This window comes from Pseudopipra pipra, chromosome 4 (genome assembly GCF_036250125.1).
Source record: "Pseudopipra pipra isolate bDixPip1 chromosome 4, bDixPip1.hap1, whole genome shotgun sequence".
NCBI lineage: Eukaryota > Metazoa > Chordata > Aves > Passeriformes > Pipridae > Pseudopipra > Pseudopipra pipra.
In genome coordinates, this window is record NC_087552.1 from 31,396,125 (window position 1) to 31,410,892 (window position 14,768).

The following is a 14,768-nucleotide window of genomic DNA, read 5'->3' on the forward strand; positions in this document are numbered from 1 at the left end:
GTTGAACTCTTGGTTAACCAAGATTTGCTGCTTATATACACAAGTCTTTCTCATTCAGATCCAACATTTTCACAGTCTTCACTCTCTCAGAAGGAAACAGAGGGTCTCTTTATCTGGGACTTGGGCCAATAAGGGCCACAGGGAGTCACATCGTAATAAATATACATATTTACTATATGGATAATAGAAACTTTTTCCTAAACTTGCTTTTAGCTGGAGAAGCTGTTGCAAAGAAACATATTTTAAATCAAAGGATTACTGTAGGAAAATTATCTGCAGGTCTCAAATAAGCTTAGACAAAATAGAAAGTACATTTCACAAGTTTGTTCTGAAGTATTTAAGCAAGCAAAATGTCACACAGCTTTCTAATTTAAAAGACTTTGCATTTGTATTTGAAAAGAATAAAATAATAAATAGTTAAAAGAGCTAATTCAGGAATCTATAAATCTCCATGGAGGACTTTACCTATTGGGATTTCAACAGAAATTTCCTATTTAGTCAGAATATCCTTTGGAAGGAATTCACATCAGGTATTTCACAAAAAAAACCCAGAAGTTTGAGTGGGTTTTTTGGTAGGGGTTCTAGTAAAACATTCATACAGTTTAGCCATATGCATTTTCTCACCAAACCACCCTGGTATTTTCACAGTCTTCCAACAATTTTCTCAAATGCTTTCACAAACTGATAAAATGTCCTACACCAGAAAAAAGGGTAAACAAAGCTTTAGCCAAACTATTTATTGAAAAGTGAAGAATCAAATAAGCATGAGATTTTTTTCCATGGTTTAATTATAGGCACCATAATATGATCGTTATTACACAGGCTTCCTAAAGGGCTTCCATAAAATATTTTCTTCTTCCTCTAAATTAGAACAATTATATCTAACTTCTGAAAAAAATTTTAACTGATAGATACAGAAAAGATTTAAAACAGGTTTTGAAAAAAGCCACAAGCAGGGCATTTCATATAGACTCTGGTTTTTGGCTCTGCTATGATTACGTTGCCTGAAACACATACTCAAAGACATGTAAATGTACAATAATTTACTCAACTTCATACTGCACTTGTGCAAACAGCACTCTTCTTAATGGGACTTAAAATGACAAACCACATTAATGCATTGAATCCTATAGCAAAGTCTTCAAGTATTGTAAATAAAACAAGAGTTCAGTGAGGGTTTTAGTGCAGATGCTGCAAAAACTGATTCTTTTTTCTGTATTTACTGTAGAAATACACGGAGTTGCAGAGGAAGACCTACATCAAATCCATGTACCGAAAAGGCTGAAAGGGAGAGAATGATCTTCCTTTTTGACCTCTTCACAGCCCAAGTAAAGCTTTGTTTGTCTTCTGACTCTTGGATAAATGATTATGCCATTCGTGTGTATCCACATGTGAACAGTTTTAAGAAAACAAAACAAAACAACACATCCAAAGCTGTGGTAACTTTCCGCTGTTCATCACTTGCTCCAAGAATAAATGATGGCCAGAATTCTTGACTAAGGACAAAAATGTTTATTTTAAAAAACCCTTACTTCTCAGAATTTAGGCATGTATTTTCCGTGTTATCCAATTTCTTGCTTATGTATCAAAGGCACCGAGCTGATAAATATTTACTACTGCACCGTCAAAAAACCAAAGACACCAGTGGAATTATTAATGCGTAGAAGTGCTAATCTCTTCCTGAAGAAAGAATTCCAAGTGGTCATGAGTTTATCCTGAGCGCACCGAACTTCTTTTTCCTCCACTATACTTACTACAGTTATCAGTTTCAGGATTTGGCTCACTCCAAATTTGTGTCATTTGTTCCTAATTTTGTGTAAAATTTCGGTTTCAGCCCTTTTCCATAATTTCAAATTTCTTTTGTTATGTACATCTAGTCACCTGAGCAAAACACACCAGAGAACATTTCAGCAATCCTTGTTTTAAACTGTCTTTGTTTACTTACATAATCTCATTTTTTTCTAATTACATGCTTCCCCACTTTGCTAAAATATTTATTTACTTGCTACATGTTGAATAAAATTCTCCAAGTCAACTAGGGAATCATAAAGACAATCATCCGTGTCTTGACTTCTGAGAAACTTCCGAAGGGTATCTAAAGCACTCAAAGCCTCATTTTTCGATGGCAAAACCTGTTCAGCTCCCTGAAATTGATCACCTTCATTCTCATCCTCATCTTCATCACCGAAAAATGTCCCAGCTTTATCTGACACACTTTCTTTGGCACACATCATTCCATTATTTATGTGCACTTCATAAGTTAGCAAGTCATCATCTAGAGCTGCATATTCCTCCAAAGATAAGCCTTCTGGAAACTCCACTCCAGCTGCTTGTGCGTGAGCAATCAAATCAAGATCACTTTCAATCTCTTTGTTGTTACCATTTGTCTCAGTTTCTAATTTGAATTCTTCTCCATTATAACTTTTTACAATAGTCTGTGGTGTTACTTCCCTCCAGCACAGGTACAACATCTCAATTGCATCAAGAAGGGTCAGCATAAACTCTTTATTACCTTCTACACAATCAACAAATCTCTTGATAAGACAGTGCCTGTATTTAACCTTCAGACTTCTGATAACCCCTTGTTTCACAGCTATACATGAAGAGGAGTCTGAAGGAAAGAAAACTAATTTGACAGACTTCAGGTTCTTTACCTCTGTGTGAGCTGGGAGAGAATCAGCAAGAATAACCACTCGGCGCTGCTGTGCTTGAAATCTGCCATCGAGTTTATGCATCCACTGTTCAAACACTTCTGGAGTCATCCATGCCCTGTCATTTGCTTCATAATCCACAGGAAGCGACTTCACATCTTTGAAAGACCGTGGACTTTTGCTTTTTCCTATAACAAGCAGTGGAAGTTTCTCGGAGCCATCCATATTTGCCCCCACCACTACAGTTATTCTCTCTTTGCTTAGTTTACCTACAGAACAAGTTTCCCCTTTAAATGCAAATGTGTTATGTGGCAACATCTGATACAACAATCCAGTCTCCTGTATATGAAACACATTTTTTGGCTGATAATCATTTAAATAATAAGGAAGCACATTCTGGTACCAAAGGGTTGGAGCATCCGCTGTAGTAGTTGCAGCTGCTTCTACAGGCTGAGCTCTGAAAACTAAACCATATCTCGACTTGAAACGATCGAGCCAGCCATTGCTGCACCTAAAATCACTGTGTCCGAGCTGCTGGGCAAAATCATTCGCCTTGAGGCGCAGCATGGGACCGTTCACCGGCACCTTCAGGCACTGCGCGATCCTGTACCACTTCATCAGTGCCTCCTCCAGGTCGGCATAAAAAGCCGTCCTCAGCCTTTTCCTTTTGGGATCAAACCGCAAAGTTTCAAAGGCTTCCAAAACTTTTTCCTTATTCTTCATAATCGAAGACAGGGAGTTCTTCTTTATGCCATACTTGGCTGCAATGTCCGCCTTTTTCTTGCCACTCTCCACGGCGCTTATGATGTCGATTTTCTCCTCGATAGATATGCTTTTTTTCCTCCTCACTATGTGTTCGGGCAGCGCCTCTGCCATGGCACCGAAGTCCGCTCATCCACATCCACACGCGGGCACGCGCCCTCCTGCTCTGCCGGCTGGCTTTCCCGGACGGCGCTCCGATCCCAGGGGCACGGCACTTGGCGAGCCTGGAGCCGCCTCCCCGGCAGCGCTGCCCCCGGTTGCCATGGCCGCGACCATAGACACGGCAGCCCAGAGCGGCCGCCGCCCTCCTCCCCTTTCCGGCACGGCGCTTCCGGCTCCTGCTGCCACCGGAGAAGGAAGAAAATAAAGCCGGAGAGGGGCCGCCGGCGCCGCCCTGCCCGGCTGCTTCTTGCCCCCTCTCCCTGTCTCCGTCCCGCCCTGCCGTCCCCCGCAGCACGACGCCCCCGGGGCCGCCGCGGCGCCGCCGCAGGTGAGGGCCGGGCCGGGGCAGCCGCTGGGCCCCGCGTTCGGGGCGGGCGGGGAGGGCCGGGCCGCGCCTCCCGCTCCGGCCCGTCCGACGTGTCATCCCGCGGGGCTCCCGGGAGGGGCGGGCGGGGGTCTGCCCATCTCGTACGGCCCCGCTCCGGGGGGCACTGGGCGCCCGGACAGGGAGGGCAGAGCCTGAGCTTGGTTCGCGAGAGAGAGAGAGGGAAGCGGTGTGAATTTCGTGCCCCCGAGACTTACTCCACACCCTGGCAATTACTGTTTTAAGTGTGCCAATTTGTCTTTTGCTTGCTGCTCTTCGAGCATGGGAACGCTGTGGTGTTGTGTGACAAGCAGGTGTTGTGTCTGGTGTTTGTTTACAAACTAGACGCAGTTCTTCCAGTGTTTCTTATAGTAAATCTCTAATATGTCATTTTTAACTGGCACCACCTCATAGCCTTTCATCTCGTATGAAGGGCTCTAAGGGGGATCATCCTGAACGTCCAGTTCAGAATGTAGTTTCAGTGTCTAATGTGTGCTTTCTTATGCTTGGTGGCACCAGTAGCAAGGAATTATCGCTTTGCAGTCGGTGGCTGTACGTGTTGACTCTCTAGAAAAGATAACAGAAGGGTTCTTTTGCAGGGCTGGAAAAGGACGTTACTTGATCGGTGCAGCTCCAAAAATGTCTGAATCATATATATGTTTATGTGTATATGTGTGTACACACACACAGTTAAAATGTAAAGATTAAGTAACACAGAAGAACAGATTGGAAGCATTAGGAAGCTGAGGCAGTATCTTGATTCACTGTTTCTTTCTGTTTTGGTAGAAGTTGAAATCATAATGGGAGCCCGTGGCTTACCTAATCTGGAGACGAGCAGAGCATTAAGGCATTCAGGGGCAGGTTGACCCATCATGGGGTTGTGGAAGTTAGTAGCAGCCTTGTTCTCTGGTCTTTATCTCCATCATGTTTTCTAACTCTCAGTCATAATTAGATCTTGTAAGTGGAGCAGCCAGGGAATTCAAGAGCATTAAAAAGAAACTATGGTGTGATTGCAGCAGAAACTGTTTAATGCAGTTCTTTACAGTCTTTTTAAAAAAGCAGTGGATCTTTATCTTGACAAGAATTAGTGAAAGTATTCTTAGTTAGAAATCAAAATTAAGAAAATATGTGTAAAATCATTATTTTAGTGGATTTTCTACAGTGTTACAAAAACTTGTATTGCTTATCTATGCCTTGGAGTAATAAGACAGCAATAAAAGTGTGTAGTAACTTAATTTGGGCAGAAGCTATCTTGCTTTTGCCTTATTGGCAATTAATTAAAAAAAAACAAGCAAAGGAGCCAGTGCATCCTGCTTAGAAAAGGAGATTTGGTTCTTGAGAATCCCATGGTTCTCATTTCTGAAACCAGAAGTCGTTTACCTAAGTGATGTAACTATGTGAAGAATAAACTCCTTATTCAAAACTAATTTATTGTTGATGACATTTAATTCATATTTGCATGAATAAGCAAATATGAATTTGCCTTTTTTATTAAAGGTTCATGAGTGTGCTCTTCTAACCACTAATTATAATTGGTTAAATGTCTCTGAAGTCTTTATCCTAGAGTAAGCTTATTATGTTGTTTATAAGTTTTTGCTTTGCTATGCTTTTTACTTTGCCAGATGAAGAAGTGATATATAAATCCCTAGGAATTAGAAATTGTGTGGTTTTATTTACGGTGAGCAAAGCTTAAAATGACTGAACCTGTAATCTAATATGCATTAAGGTAGCTTCACCATGGGGGGCTTGATTTTAGTCTATGTCCTCTCTTCTACTCTGGTGCAGTATTTGTGTGGATTTGCAGAACTGGTCTAGTGGGGGAAAAATGAAGATCCAGAAGGGTGGGAGTGATACAGACAGGGTTTCAGGCTTAAATTCATGTCAGGATATGGATCAAGCATATTTTTCCCAAGTAGAACATCTCTGAGTTGTTGTAATTGCAACTAATAGTAGTAAATGTTCTAGTACACCAGCCAGTCACCTAACATATTCCAAAGTTGGGGCTGCTTTAGTGGGAAAAAACCCCCAACAACCAGATAATGCAGAATTCATGCTGTCCTGAGGATCAGCAACCTCTGATAAAGAACAGCACTTTGGCACCTGCAAGAACTATGGAGATGCAAAAGTCTGTAGGCATTTCTGTAATGGAACCTTAAATATAAATGATAAATGTATGTAGATGCCATCATTGCTGTAATTTCACATAAATGTCTTCACTTCTGAATCTTGGTGAAGATGTAGAAAGTTTTCATCCTTGCATACAGCATTCAGTGTTTATTTCCCTATTTTTTTGCTGTGCAAGCAGTCATCAGGAAATTCTGTAGTTAAATTAGAATGTGCAATTGAACTTTTTATGAAAGCCACCTTTAATCTACATTTTTTCCTCTTGTGTTTTAAAGGTGGTCAGTGTGGTCGTGCAGAGCTGGATCATAGAGCTGGCAAGTGTTGGCACTACTTGCAGGAAAAGAATATTGTACAACAAAATTGGTGAATTAACACAAATAGTGAATTAATTTGGATTTTAAAAAATGAATTGTCTTTATGCAGTGTCTTCTCCATGAGTTTGTGAGATGGTTCATGCCTCTAGATTAGGTTATTAAAAGTTCTTAAGTCTATCAAAATTATTTTTACTGCTTGTAGCACTTAATATTTTTAAACAGCGTTACTGTGGTATGTAAGTTTGTATATGATATAAAAATATAACTCTAGGAACACAAGCCTGGGAAAACTGAGGAACAGATTGCCTTAACAAAGACTGCACTACAACATGAATTTAGCTTCTTGTTTAACCAGCAGAGCGTGGAAATCTCACGTATTCTTCTAATCCATAATGGACTTTTTTTAGCTACTCAGAAATAAGCTGTTAAGCGCAGAGGTTGTTTTCAACCACAAGCATAGTTTGGACAGGACTGTGGGAAAACAGCACCTCTGCCATATGGTCTTTCATATTCAAAAGAAATTTGAAAAATTAAGAAAGATATGTGAAGGAATTTTGTATTGATAGTAGAAAAATCCAACTTCATTCAGTGATATCTCTGAATGAATTGTTTTTCTGGAGAAAGTGTCTTATTTTACGTTTGATTTTTCAGAGTAAAGGTTAGTCAATGTAATATGATCTGGATGATTTAGGTGATTCAGTTTCTCAGGCTTTGGTCATGCGAGCTGCTTACCTTATTAATTATTTGCTTTAATTAGAATTTTTTATAGCTTAGGCATTTTAAATAAAATATAAATACAAATAGTGATCTCTTTATAATTTTTCTTAATCTGGTATTTGTCTGAACATGTATAAAATGGTGCAATACTTAATGAACTGAAGTCATGCGTGATTATACTCAATACTGACAGACTGTTTAATTTTTAATGATTGGTTGTCTGCTCCTCTCAAACAGCTAGGTGAGTTGTGGTGTCACCTGTAGGTACCAGCTATTTGAAATTGAATTTAGATACTTTTCTTATTTAAGCTATATTAGGTATGTAATTCATCTTCCATGATCACTATACTCACTGAGCTGATTTCTTGTGCATGTGCTCAGTGTCATTGCCTTTCTTTGCCTCCGTAGCTGAGATCTTTTTGAGACTAAAATGAAAGGGATTCTGTTTCTAATAGGCTTAACAGACTGAGCAGCTTAGTAGGTTTCAGTGGCTTAGCATCAATATAAACTTGAAATATTTGGATAAGTTTCATGTAAACAAAGTAGCGATCTTTGCAATGGTAGTCAGTGTATTGTTGCAGGTGACAGTATACATCAGCTGAAGAACCTTGTTTGACTTCCTAGGTTTTATGTTGCAAGCTTAGTCGTCTGTGGGGGAAGGTTGCTTTGGCAGTGGAAACTTATAGTAGATTGTATTCCTAGTCTCTGTTAGATTTGTGGAGAGCTGAAGGCATCAAAGGGAGGAGGTTTCACTTTGGTTTAGCAGAACTTGTAAAAGAAGTGTTTTCTGAAAGCCTGCCTCAGTTTCTGTGAGGTTCAGCGCCCAGCTCCTTTCACATCAATTAATGCATGCCAAACCTATTTGGTTTTCAGGTATGTCAGAACACAGCAGCGAATCCACAACACTTGATGAGTCTCACCCTGCTGCAGAAGAGGTCCAGTCTGGCTCTGAGGTGATTGGGTGATAGTTATATTAGTGTAAAATCAACCAATCCTAACAACAGTTTCAGACTACCAAAAATTCTACATAGCACAGTGGTATTAGTATGGGGCTACGAGCTCATGCACAGCATCTTGAGTGGGTGGGTTGGTTTTGAGACACTATTAAGAACATTCTTATTAATTCATAGTGAAGGATTGCTTCAGCCAGTAGTCTGTTGCTGTGCTGTAGTATTTGTTTTGTAAGTTGAATAGATTTAGGCATGGATTCTGAAATGTGTAAGTACTGCAGGGAAAAGGATTGGTATTTGAAAGGCAACAATCTGTGTAATCTCACTACAACAAGGTATTCTATCTACTGCTGAAGTAGTGAATCTTTTTTTTGGGGGGGAGCAGAGACAGCTTGTTCCTTCTTTATGGAGAAGTCTGTGACATTTTGAAACTATGAACAAATTCCTAAGGTTCCTAATATTATTTAGCTGATCAGAATGTGTTTGGGAGGCTGTTTCAGAAAAATAAACATTTTTTGACTGTTCTAGAGTAAAAATGAAAAAACTAATGCTGATTTTATCACTATTAGAGTTTCAATGCCAGTTAATTGTTTTTAAACTTTTAGAAAAACAGTATAGTGATTCCACAGCTATTTAGCATATCTCCAAATCTGATATTTGTAAACAGATATGTGCAAAGAAAATACTGATTGTTACTGAAGGATGATTCTATTTTTTTCTAAATAAAAAGTCCATCTGAAGCGTCATGTTTTTCTGTAATGCTTGTGTCATTCATGCTTAATACATCAATACAAATTTAGTAACTTATTAAGATTTACTTCAGGCTGTTTCTACATATGATAATTTTTTTTCTGAGGATTCAGTTTCTTTGTATGCTTAGTTTAAGCCAGCTGTGGGTTACACTTGCCAAAGGGGCACTTGATTCAGCAATCATACTCACTGTTTCAACAGAAGTACTGTTGTGGTTTGATGCTTTAGTTTTCTCTCAGATCAATAAGCTCACCATGATTGTGTGAGGTTACAGGAACACACATGCAGAGGTAAAGAGAAATGACTGCTTGTTTTTGGTAGTAGCCTACAGTTGAGTAAGTATTTTGAGGTATTGCACTGCTAAAGTAAGCTGATGCTGTGGCCAAGAGCAGTCCTTCATTCTCAATATATTCTTATGGCATTATTACCCCCTCAGTTTCATAGGTGCAAGTGTAGGACCCATGTGATGAACTGTTTTGGGGAACTGATGTGAGTGGAAAAATTATCCATCCTCTTTTTGAGCACAGGTCACCTTCTTCTAACCTGCAGTGTTTCTGGAATCTTGTTTGCTGTACAGATACATTGCTCTGGCTCAGGGAAGAGGTGAAGGAATGGTGAAAGCTGATAGGAGGAAGAGTTGGGGAAAAGGGCAAGGACTTTTTTTGACAACAGTGTTAGCTTAAACTGTTGACTAAAATGCAGGCGGTGGTTTCTTGTTATGTCTGAGTCAAATTAGCAGCTTATCCCACTTCCCCTTTTCAGCTGCTCGTTTCACGTCTTTGGTACTTGTCTTACCTCACTGCAAACTGATTCAACTCACTGACACTGGAAAATTAACCTGGTGAAAAGGTCCATTGCCAGGTTAGTGAGTTGTGTGTGGTGACTGCAGTCAGGTGAGTGGTTCAGAGGTGGGACACTGTGTGGCTCACAGTAGGGACTGGAAAAGTAGAGTGGTGAAATGTCCTCCTTTCAGCAAAGGAAAATTATATTACAGTTCAAACATAGTATGAAACTGAAGTTAGCAAGTAATTTTTTGCTTTTTCTGAACTACATACATAGTTTGACTCAAGTAGGAATGCCTAAAAAAATAGGTGAATTGCTTCTAGGTTGTAGTGATTTCAAAAGTTGTCCAGAGAAGCTGATGAATTTGATTTTTTAATATATGTATTTGCTAGAGATGTGCGTATGCCTGAGTGTGTATATCTTTGAATAAATGTATAAAAATATATCAATGTCAATATTTGCAAGGTGATTTGAGACTCTTGATGAAAAGCTCCAAAGCCAAGTATTTGTTTTGCCTTTAGTTAAATTTAGAGGTGCATTTTTGTTTGTGATCCCTGCCAAACAAAACGTATTCTCTGACAGTACAGGAGTTCCCCTTTGCACTGTGTTCTCTGATAATTTGCAGAAAGAAGACCAAAAGTATCTGTGTTAGCCTATGCCAATGTTTCCGTATTGTGCAGGTAGCTGTGACAGGCCAAGCATTTGAACAATACCACACTTGACCGTGTCAAGTAGAAGTGTGGTTCCTAGCAGTCTTAGAGCTTAAGCAGATGTGAGATTCAGAGCAAGCTTAAGAAGCTTGATCTATTGGGCAGATTTCCTAAATCAAAATCTAATATGATACATAACTAGAACATTTGATCTGATGGTGTTGTGTAGCAATTCCCTGTGAAGAGTAGGGAGTTGGACTTGATGATCCTTCTGGCCCTTCTTGTGGATGGGTGTCACATTAGCCACCTTCCAATCATCTGGGACCTCCCCAGTGAGCCAGGACTGGTGATAAATGATAGAGAGCAGCTTGGCGAGCTCTTCTGCCAGTTCTTCATCACCCTAGGATGGATCCCATCTGATCCCATAGGCTTGTGAGAATCCACGTGGCTCAGCAGGTCACAAACTTCTTCCTCCTGGATTACAGGGGGGCTATTCGGCTCCCGGTTGCTGTCTACCAGCCCAGGAAGCCAGTTATCCTGAGGACAACCTGTCGTCTTGTTGAAAACTGAGGCAAAGAACGTGTTCAGTACCTCAGCCTTATCCTCATCTTTGCAACTATGTTCCCCTCCATGTCCAACAAAGAATGGAGGTTTACCTTGCCCCTCCTTTTCCTACCGATGTATTTAAAAAAACACTTTTTGTTGTCCTCAACCGAAGTGGCCAGATTAAGTTCAAATTGTGCTTTTACCTCTCAAATTTTCTTTCTACATGACCTAACTACATTCTTAAACACTACATGAGTTGCCTGCCCTTTTTTCCAAAGGCGATAGACTCTCTTTTTTTCCCTAATTTCCTGTAAAATCTCCCTGTTCAGGCAGGCCGATCTTCCCCACTGGCTCGCCTTTCACCACATAGGGCTGACCTGCTCCTGCGCCTTCAAGATTTCTTTTTTGAAGTGTGTCCATCCTTACTGGTCCCCTTTGTTTTTAGGGCTGTTTCCCAAGGTACTCTCCTCGTTCTTTCTCTTCTCTGCATGGGTAAAAGGCAGTGTTCATTCAGAACTTGGTGGACGTTTTTATGCTGCCAATTGAAGAAGCTTATTACACATTCAGATTTTGTCATAGATACCAAAGGAAGTTTGAGTTGTGACCTCTGCTTCAAAAGACCAACTGAGGTGAAGTCTCAGTAATTTACATTTTTTGGAAGAAGTTATGGTAGCAAAGCTTTGAAAGCTATCTGGAGTTGGAGAAGCACGTTTATTGGAGCCCACAGACAGTGCCTAGTTAGAAAAAAGCTGAGAGGCCTCAAAACTTACTGAGGAAATCAATCTCACTAATGTAAATGAAGTGTTGATACATGAAAATGGAGGAAATATTAGCAATGGGATATGACGGAAGATGTTGCCATATTAGAATGATGCAGGTGATGCTCAGTAAGTACCAGTAAAATCTTTGTGTTACATTGTTATCCTGTAAAGCTTCATGTGTGGTTGGAGAAGCTGCTGGTACTTCAGCCTTGTCTCAGGCTGGTTCTCTTCCTGACCCTTAGACTGAAAAGAACTAGTTTGGTTTGATGATTTAGGAGCTTTAAGGGAAGAAAGGTACCTATTCTCAAGTACCTGTTGATGGTATACCTTGTCTTGCCAGTCTTGCACAAGTGCATGGGCTGGTTTGAAGACTTCAGACAACTTTTATGTAAGTAATTGAACAAACACTGCCTTGGTTGTGTGTTGATTTTTCTACTGTTTACACTTTAGATGACTAATGAAGCTCCCTTGCAGAGGTAGGAGTAGCTTTTTGAAAGGGATGAAATTTTCAGTTTCTCTTCATTTTGGAGAGTGTTAGGGTGCCATTCTCTCTTCAGGTGCTTGTAAATGATGTGCGGTTCTCCTGGGAATGTCTCTCCTAGGTTATACCTTAGGTCATTTTTGAAATCAGTAGTTTCACAGCTGCTGCTACTGTTCATGATGCAACTGCATTTGAAAGTAACTTTGATTCTTGAATTCCGTTGGTGCTTTTGAGTTCTTTCAGTGCTTCTGCATTTCACTTCCAAGTGTGCTGCTGTTGACTGCATAAGAGTTGCATACCAACACTTTAGTCAGAAGGTGGCACTATGTTATGGCTAAATAAGAAGCAACTTAAACTATTTTAAGGTTTGGAATCATAGCTTTTCTTGTAACACATGAACTCATTGCACTTTTCTAGTATTTATTGCTGTTTATAGCTAGTACAATTTTTTTAGCTAAGCTCACCTTTTTTATATTTTGAAACACAGAAACTAAGGCTCAAGTGTGCATGGAAAACATTTGTCTGGCCCCACGCCTCATTTGTGTCTTACTCCCCCAATATCAATGGGCTAAATTTTAGTGTTTCTTTTCTGTTAGATCTTTAAGTTACTTCTGACTGAGCTGTGCTAATGTGTAACTGTGATTTGGGGATGTGATTAAACAAATGTATGCAGACCAAGTATATCAGAATATTTCCAATAGGAGTTTGAAATAAAGTCAACTGTTTTCATAGGGATTACTCATTGGATATTTAAGATAAATCACCTGTTTCTTCTTATACTATAGGAAAGTGCAATGGCTCAGGAGTCTCCCAAAAATTCAGCAGCAGAAATTCCTGTGACTAGCAATGGACAGCTGGAAGATTCTCATGAGCACGGCTTTAACAGGGTAAGGATTTTCTTCGCTGTCTGCCGAAGTATCATTATCAGAAATGCTGAAGTTACAGTGCAGGGCATACCAGACTTCACTTGAGGTTTTCTGGAGGTTTAATGGAAAAACTCCTTTGAAGCTCATAGGTCATTGTTAAAGTTGACATAGCATAGTGTCATCATACATTGTAATAATCTTTTTTGTATAAAAGACATGTTAACCGTGGCAAATTTTGATTCCTTCCCCTAACCTTGATTCGTATGGATCAGTTTCCCTTGCGTTCAGACATCCAGCAGAGAGCGCCATGGTACAGCTTGTGGAATTTGGGGTTGGGTTTCTTTTCTTTTTACTTTGATTTTCATTTGGAAACACGAAGACTAGTTAATTGTCCATGTTTATTTGACATCTGCTGAGTCTTAGATTTTAAGGAAATCTCTAAGTTTTAACAGTCCCATACTGACTTGCACTGCAGGATTATTTTTAAAATGAATGCTTAGCAGAACTTCAGCATTTTATTCTGTCCTACTAAAATGCTGATTAGAGGGGAGAACCTTTATAAGTTCAAAAACAAATTACATATACATGCCGAATATTGATACAATAAGAATTTGTTTAATTTTGTCTTCTATTTTTACTTTAATGTAAAAAGTCCTTCAAAGATGATAAATTATTGTTAAAGTTGACTAAAAAAAAACAAAGCACATACTGCACATTGCAGTGCAAAGTGTATTAGTAATGATTTTTTTTCCTGAATGCTAAATGGTGTAAAGTACTGGGTACTCTGTAATATGCAATCAAGTGTATGCATTTCTAATTATTGATTCTGAGCCTTGAGAGTACTGATCTTTAATCCAGGAATTTTATTCATAAGACAGAAAAATGGCATTTAAATATATTTACTAAAATTATGGTTTAAAACATGTATAATTTTAATTATAAATATTCTATTTAAATGTGCATAAATGTGTATTTTAAGAAATAAAAAAAATAAAATATATCGTGAAAACAAGATCTGAGACCATTTGACTATGATTGTATGGTAGCTGTATAGTGAGCATGGCTGTAAAAAAAAGTGTAAAACTTCATGAGATGGAAATGCATTCATATTAAAAATACTGCACTTGTTACTGGGCATTTTTTCTGCTTCTGATGTATGGGGATTTTTTTTATGAATAGCACTGCAATGAGGGAAGGTTATGTTTCTTAAGATTTGTCATTCAACTAAGCTCTATCAGTAACATAATGTAAAAATTAGGACAGTATCTAATGAAATAAAGTTAAAACTACATTTCTATAAAGATGTACCATATGCCTAAGATACATTAGGAAATGTATCTTGAAGTAGTAATGAATTTGGGTTCACCTCGGAGTAGAGAAACAGATTTACTATTTTTAAGCTACTGCTGCTGTGACTTGACTGCTGTCAAAGTTACCTTTTCCTTACATTATGGTTGCTTCTTCAGTGTAGTGCATGCAATACTTACAGACAGCAAGTGGAACCTGCACTCCTGTTCAGTCAAAATGTAAAGGTGAAATTTTAAGGTAGTTTCTGTCTATGACCATATATATATATATATATATATAAAACTTGGAGTAGGTTTTTGCTGGCATGCTAATGATTTTGTTGGCTTGAAGTCAACTATATTTTGAAACTTCTACTTCCACAAAAGTGGGTCAAACATTTGGTCAAATTGCAGAAAACTTACACTATGCAAGCATAGTTGAACTTGTTGCTGTAATTATTTCTCAGTGCTTATTCTGAGATCAATGAAGAAGTGCACTTCAATTATTTTTTTGAACTGTCTTATACAAGTTAACACCCGCATGTGTGACCTAAACTCAGAATATGTGATAAACAGGGTTTCTTCTAAACAAAACAAAGAA

The 14,768-nt window shown here is 39.0% G+C and overlaps 2 protein-coding genes across 6 annotated transcripts in view; one reads left to right on the forward strand and one right to left on the reverse strand.

Annotated features, from left to right (window-relative positions):
- Nucleotides 1-722: 722 nt before the first annotated feature.
- TIGD4 (tigger transposable element derived 4) lies at nucleotides 723-3,717 on the reverse strand. The gene has a single exon (XM_064652242.1). It carries the CDS (start codon nucleotides 3,525-3,527, stop codon nucleotides 1,995-1,997), a length of 1,533 nt encoding a protein of 510 aa, XP_064508312.1. The 5' UTR covers nucleotides 3,528-3,717; the 3' UTR covers nucleotides 723-1,994.
- Nucleotides 3,718-3,753: 36 nt separating this feature from the next.
- The window catches only part of ARFIP1 (ADP ribosylation factor interacting protein 1), a 41,059-nt gene continuing 30,044 nt past the window's right edge, over nucleotides 3,754-14,768 (forward strand). The window contains exons 1-3 of one of the 5 annotated variants that reach the window (XM_064652243.1): nucleotides 3,759-3,903; nucleotides 7,968-8,047; nucleotides 12,801-12,902. In XM_064652243.1, the coding sequence (XP_064508313.1) occupies nucleotides 7,970-8,047; nucleotides 12,801-12,902 (180 nt within the window). In that variant the 5' untranslated portion in view covers nucleotides 3,759-3,903; nucleotides 7,968-7,969. Of the gene's footprint in view, nucleotides 3,904-7,967; nucleotides 8,048-12,800; nucleotides 12,903-14,768 lie in introns of all 5 variants that reach the window. The other 4 variants (XM_064652244.1, XM_064652245.1, XM_064652247.1 and 1 more) reach the window with 4 other exon arrangements.

What these genes read in the sequence shown, in the direction of transcription:
- TIGD4 (XM_064652242.1), bottom strand. Translation starts at nt 3,527, where the DNA reads ATGGCAGAGGCGCTGCCCGAACACATAGTGAGGAGGAAAAAAAGCATA.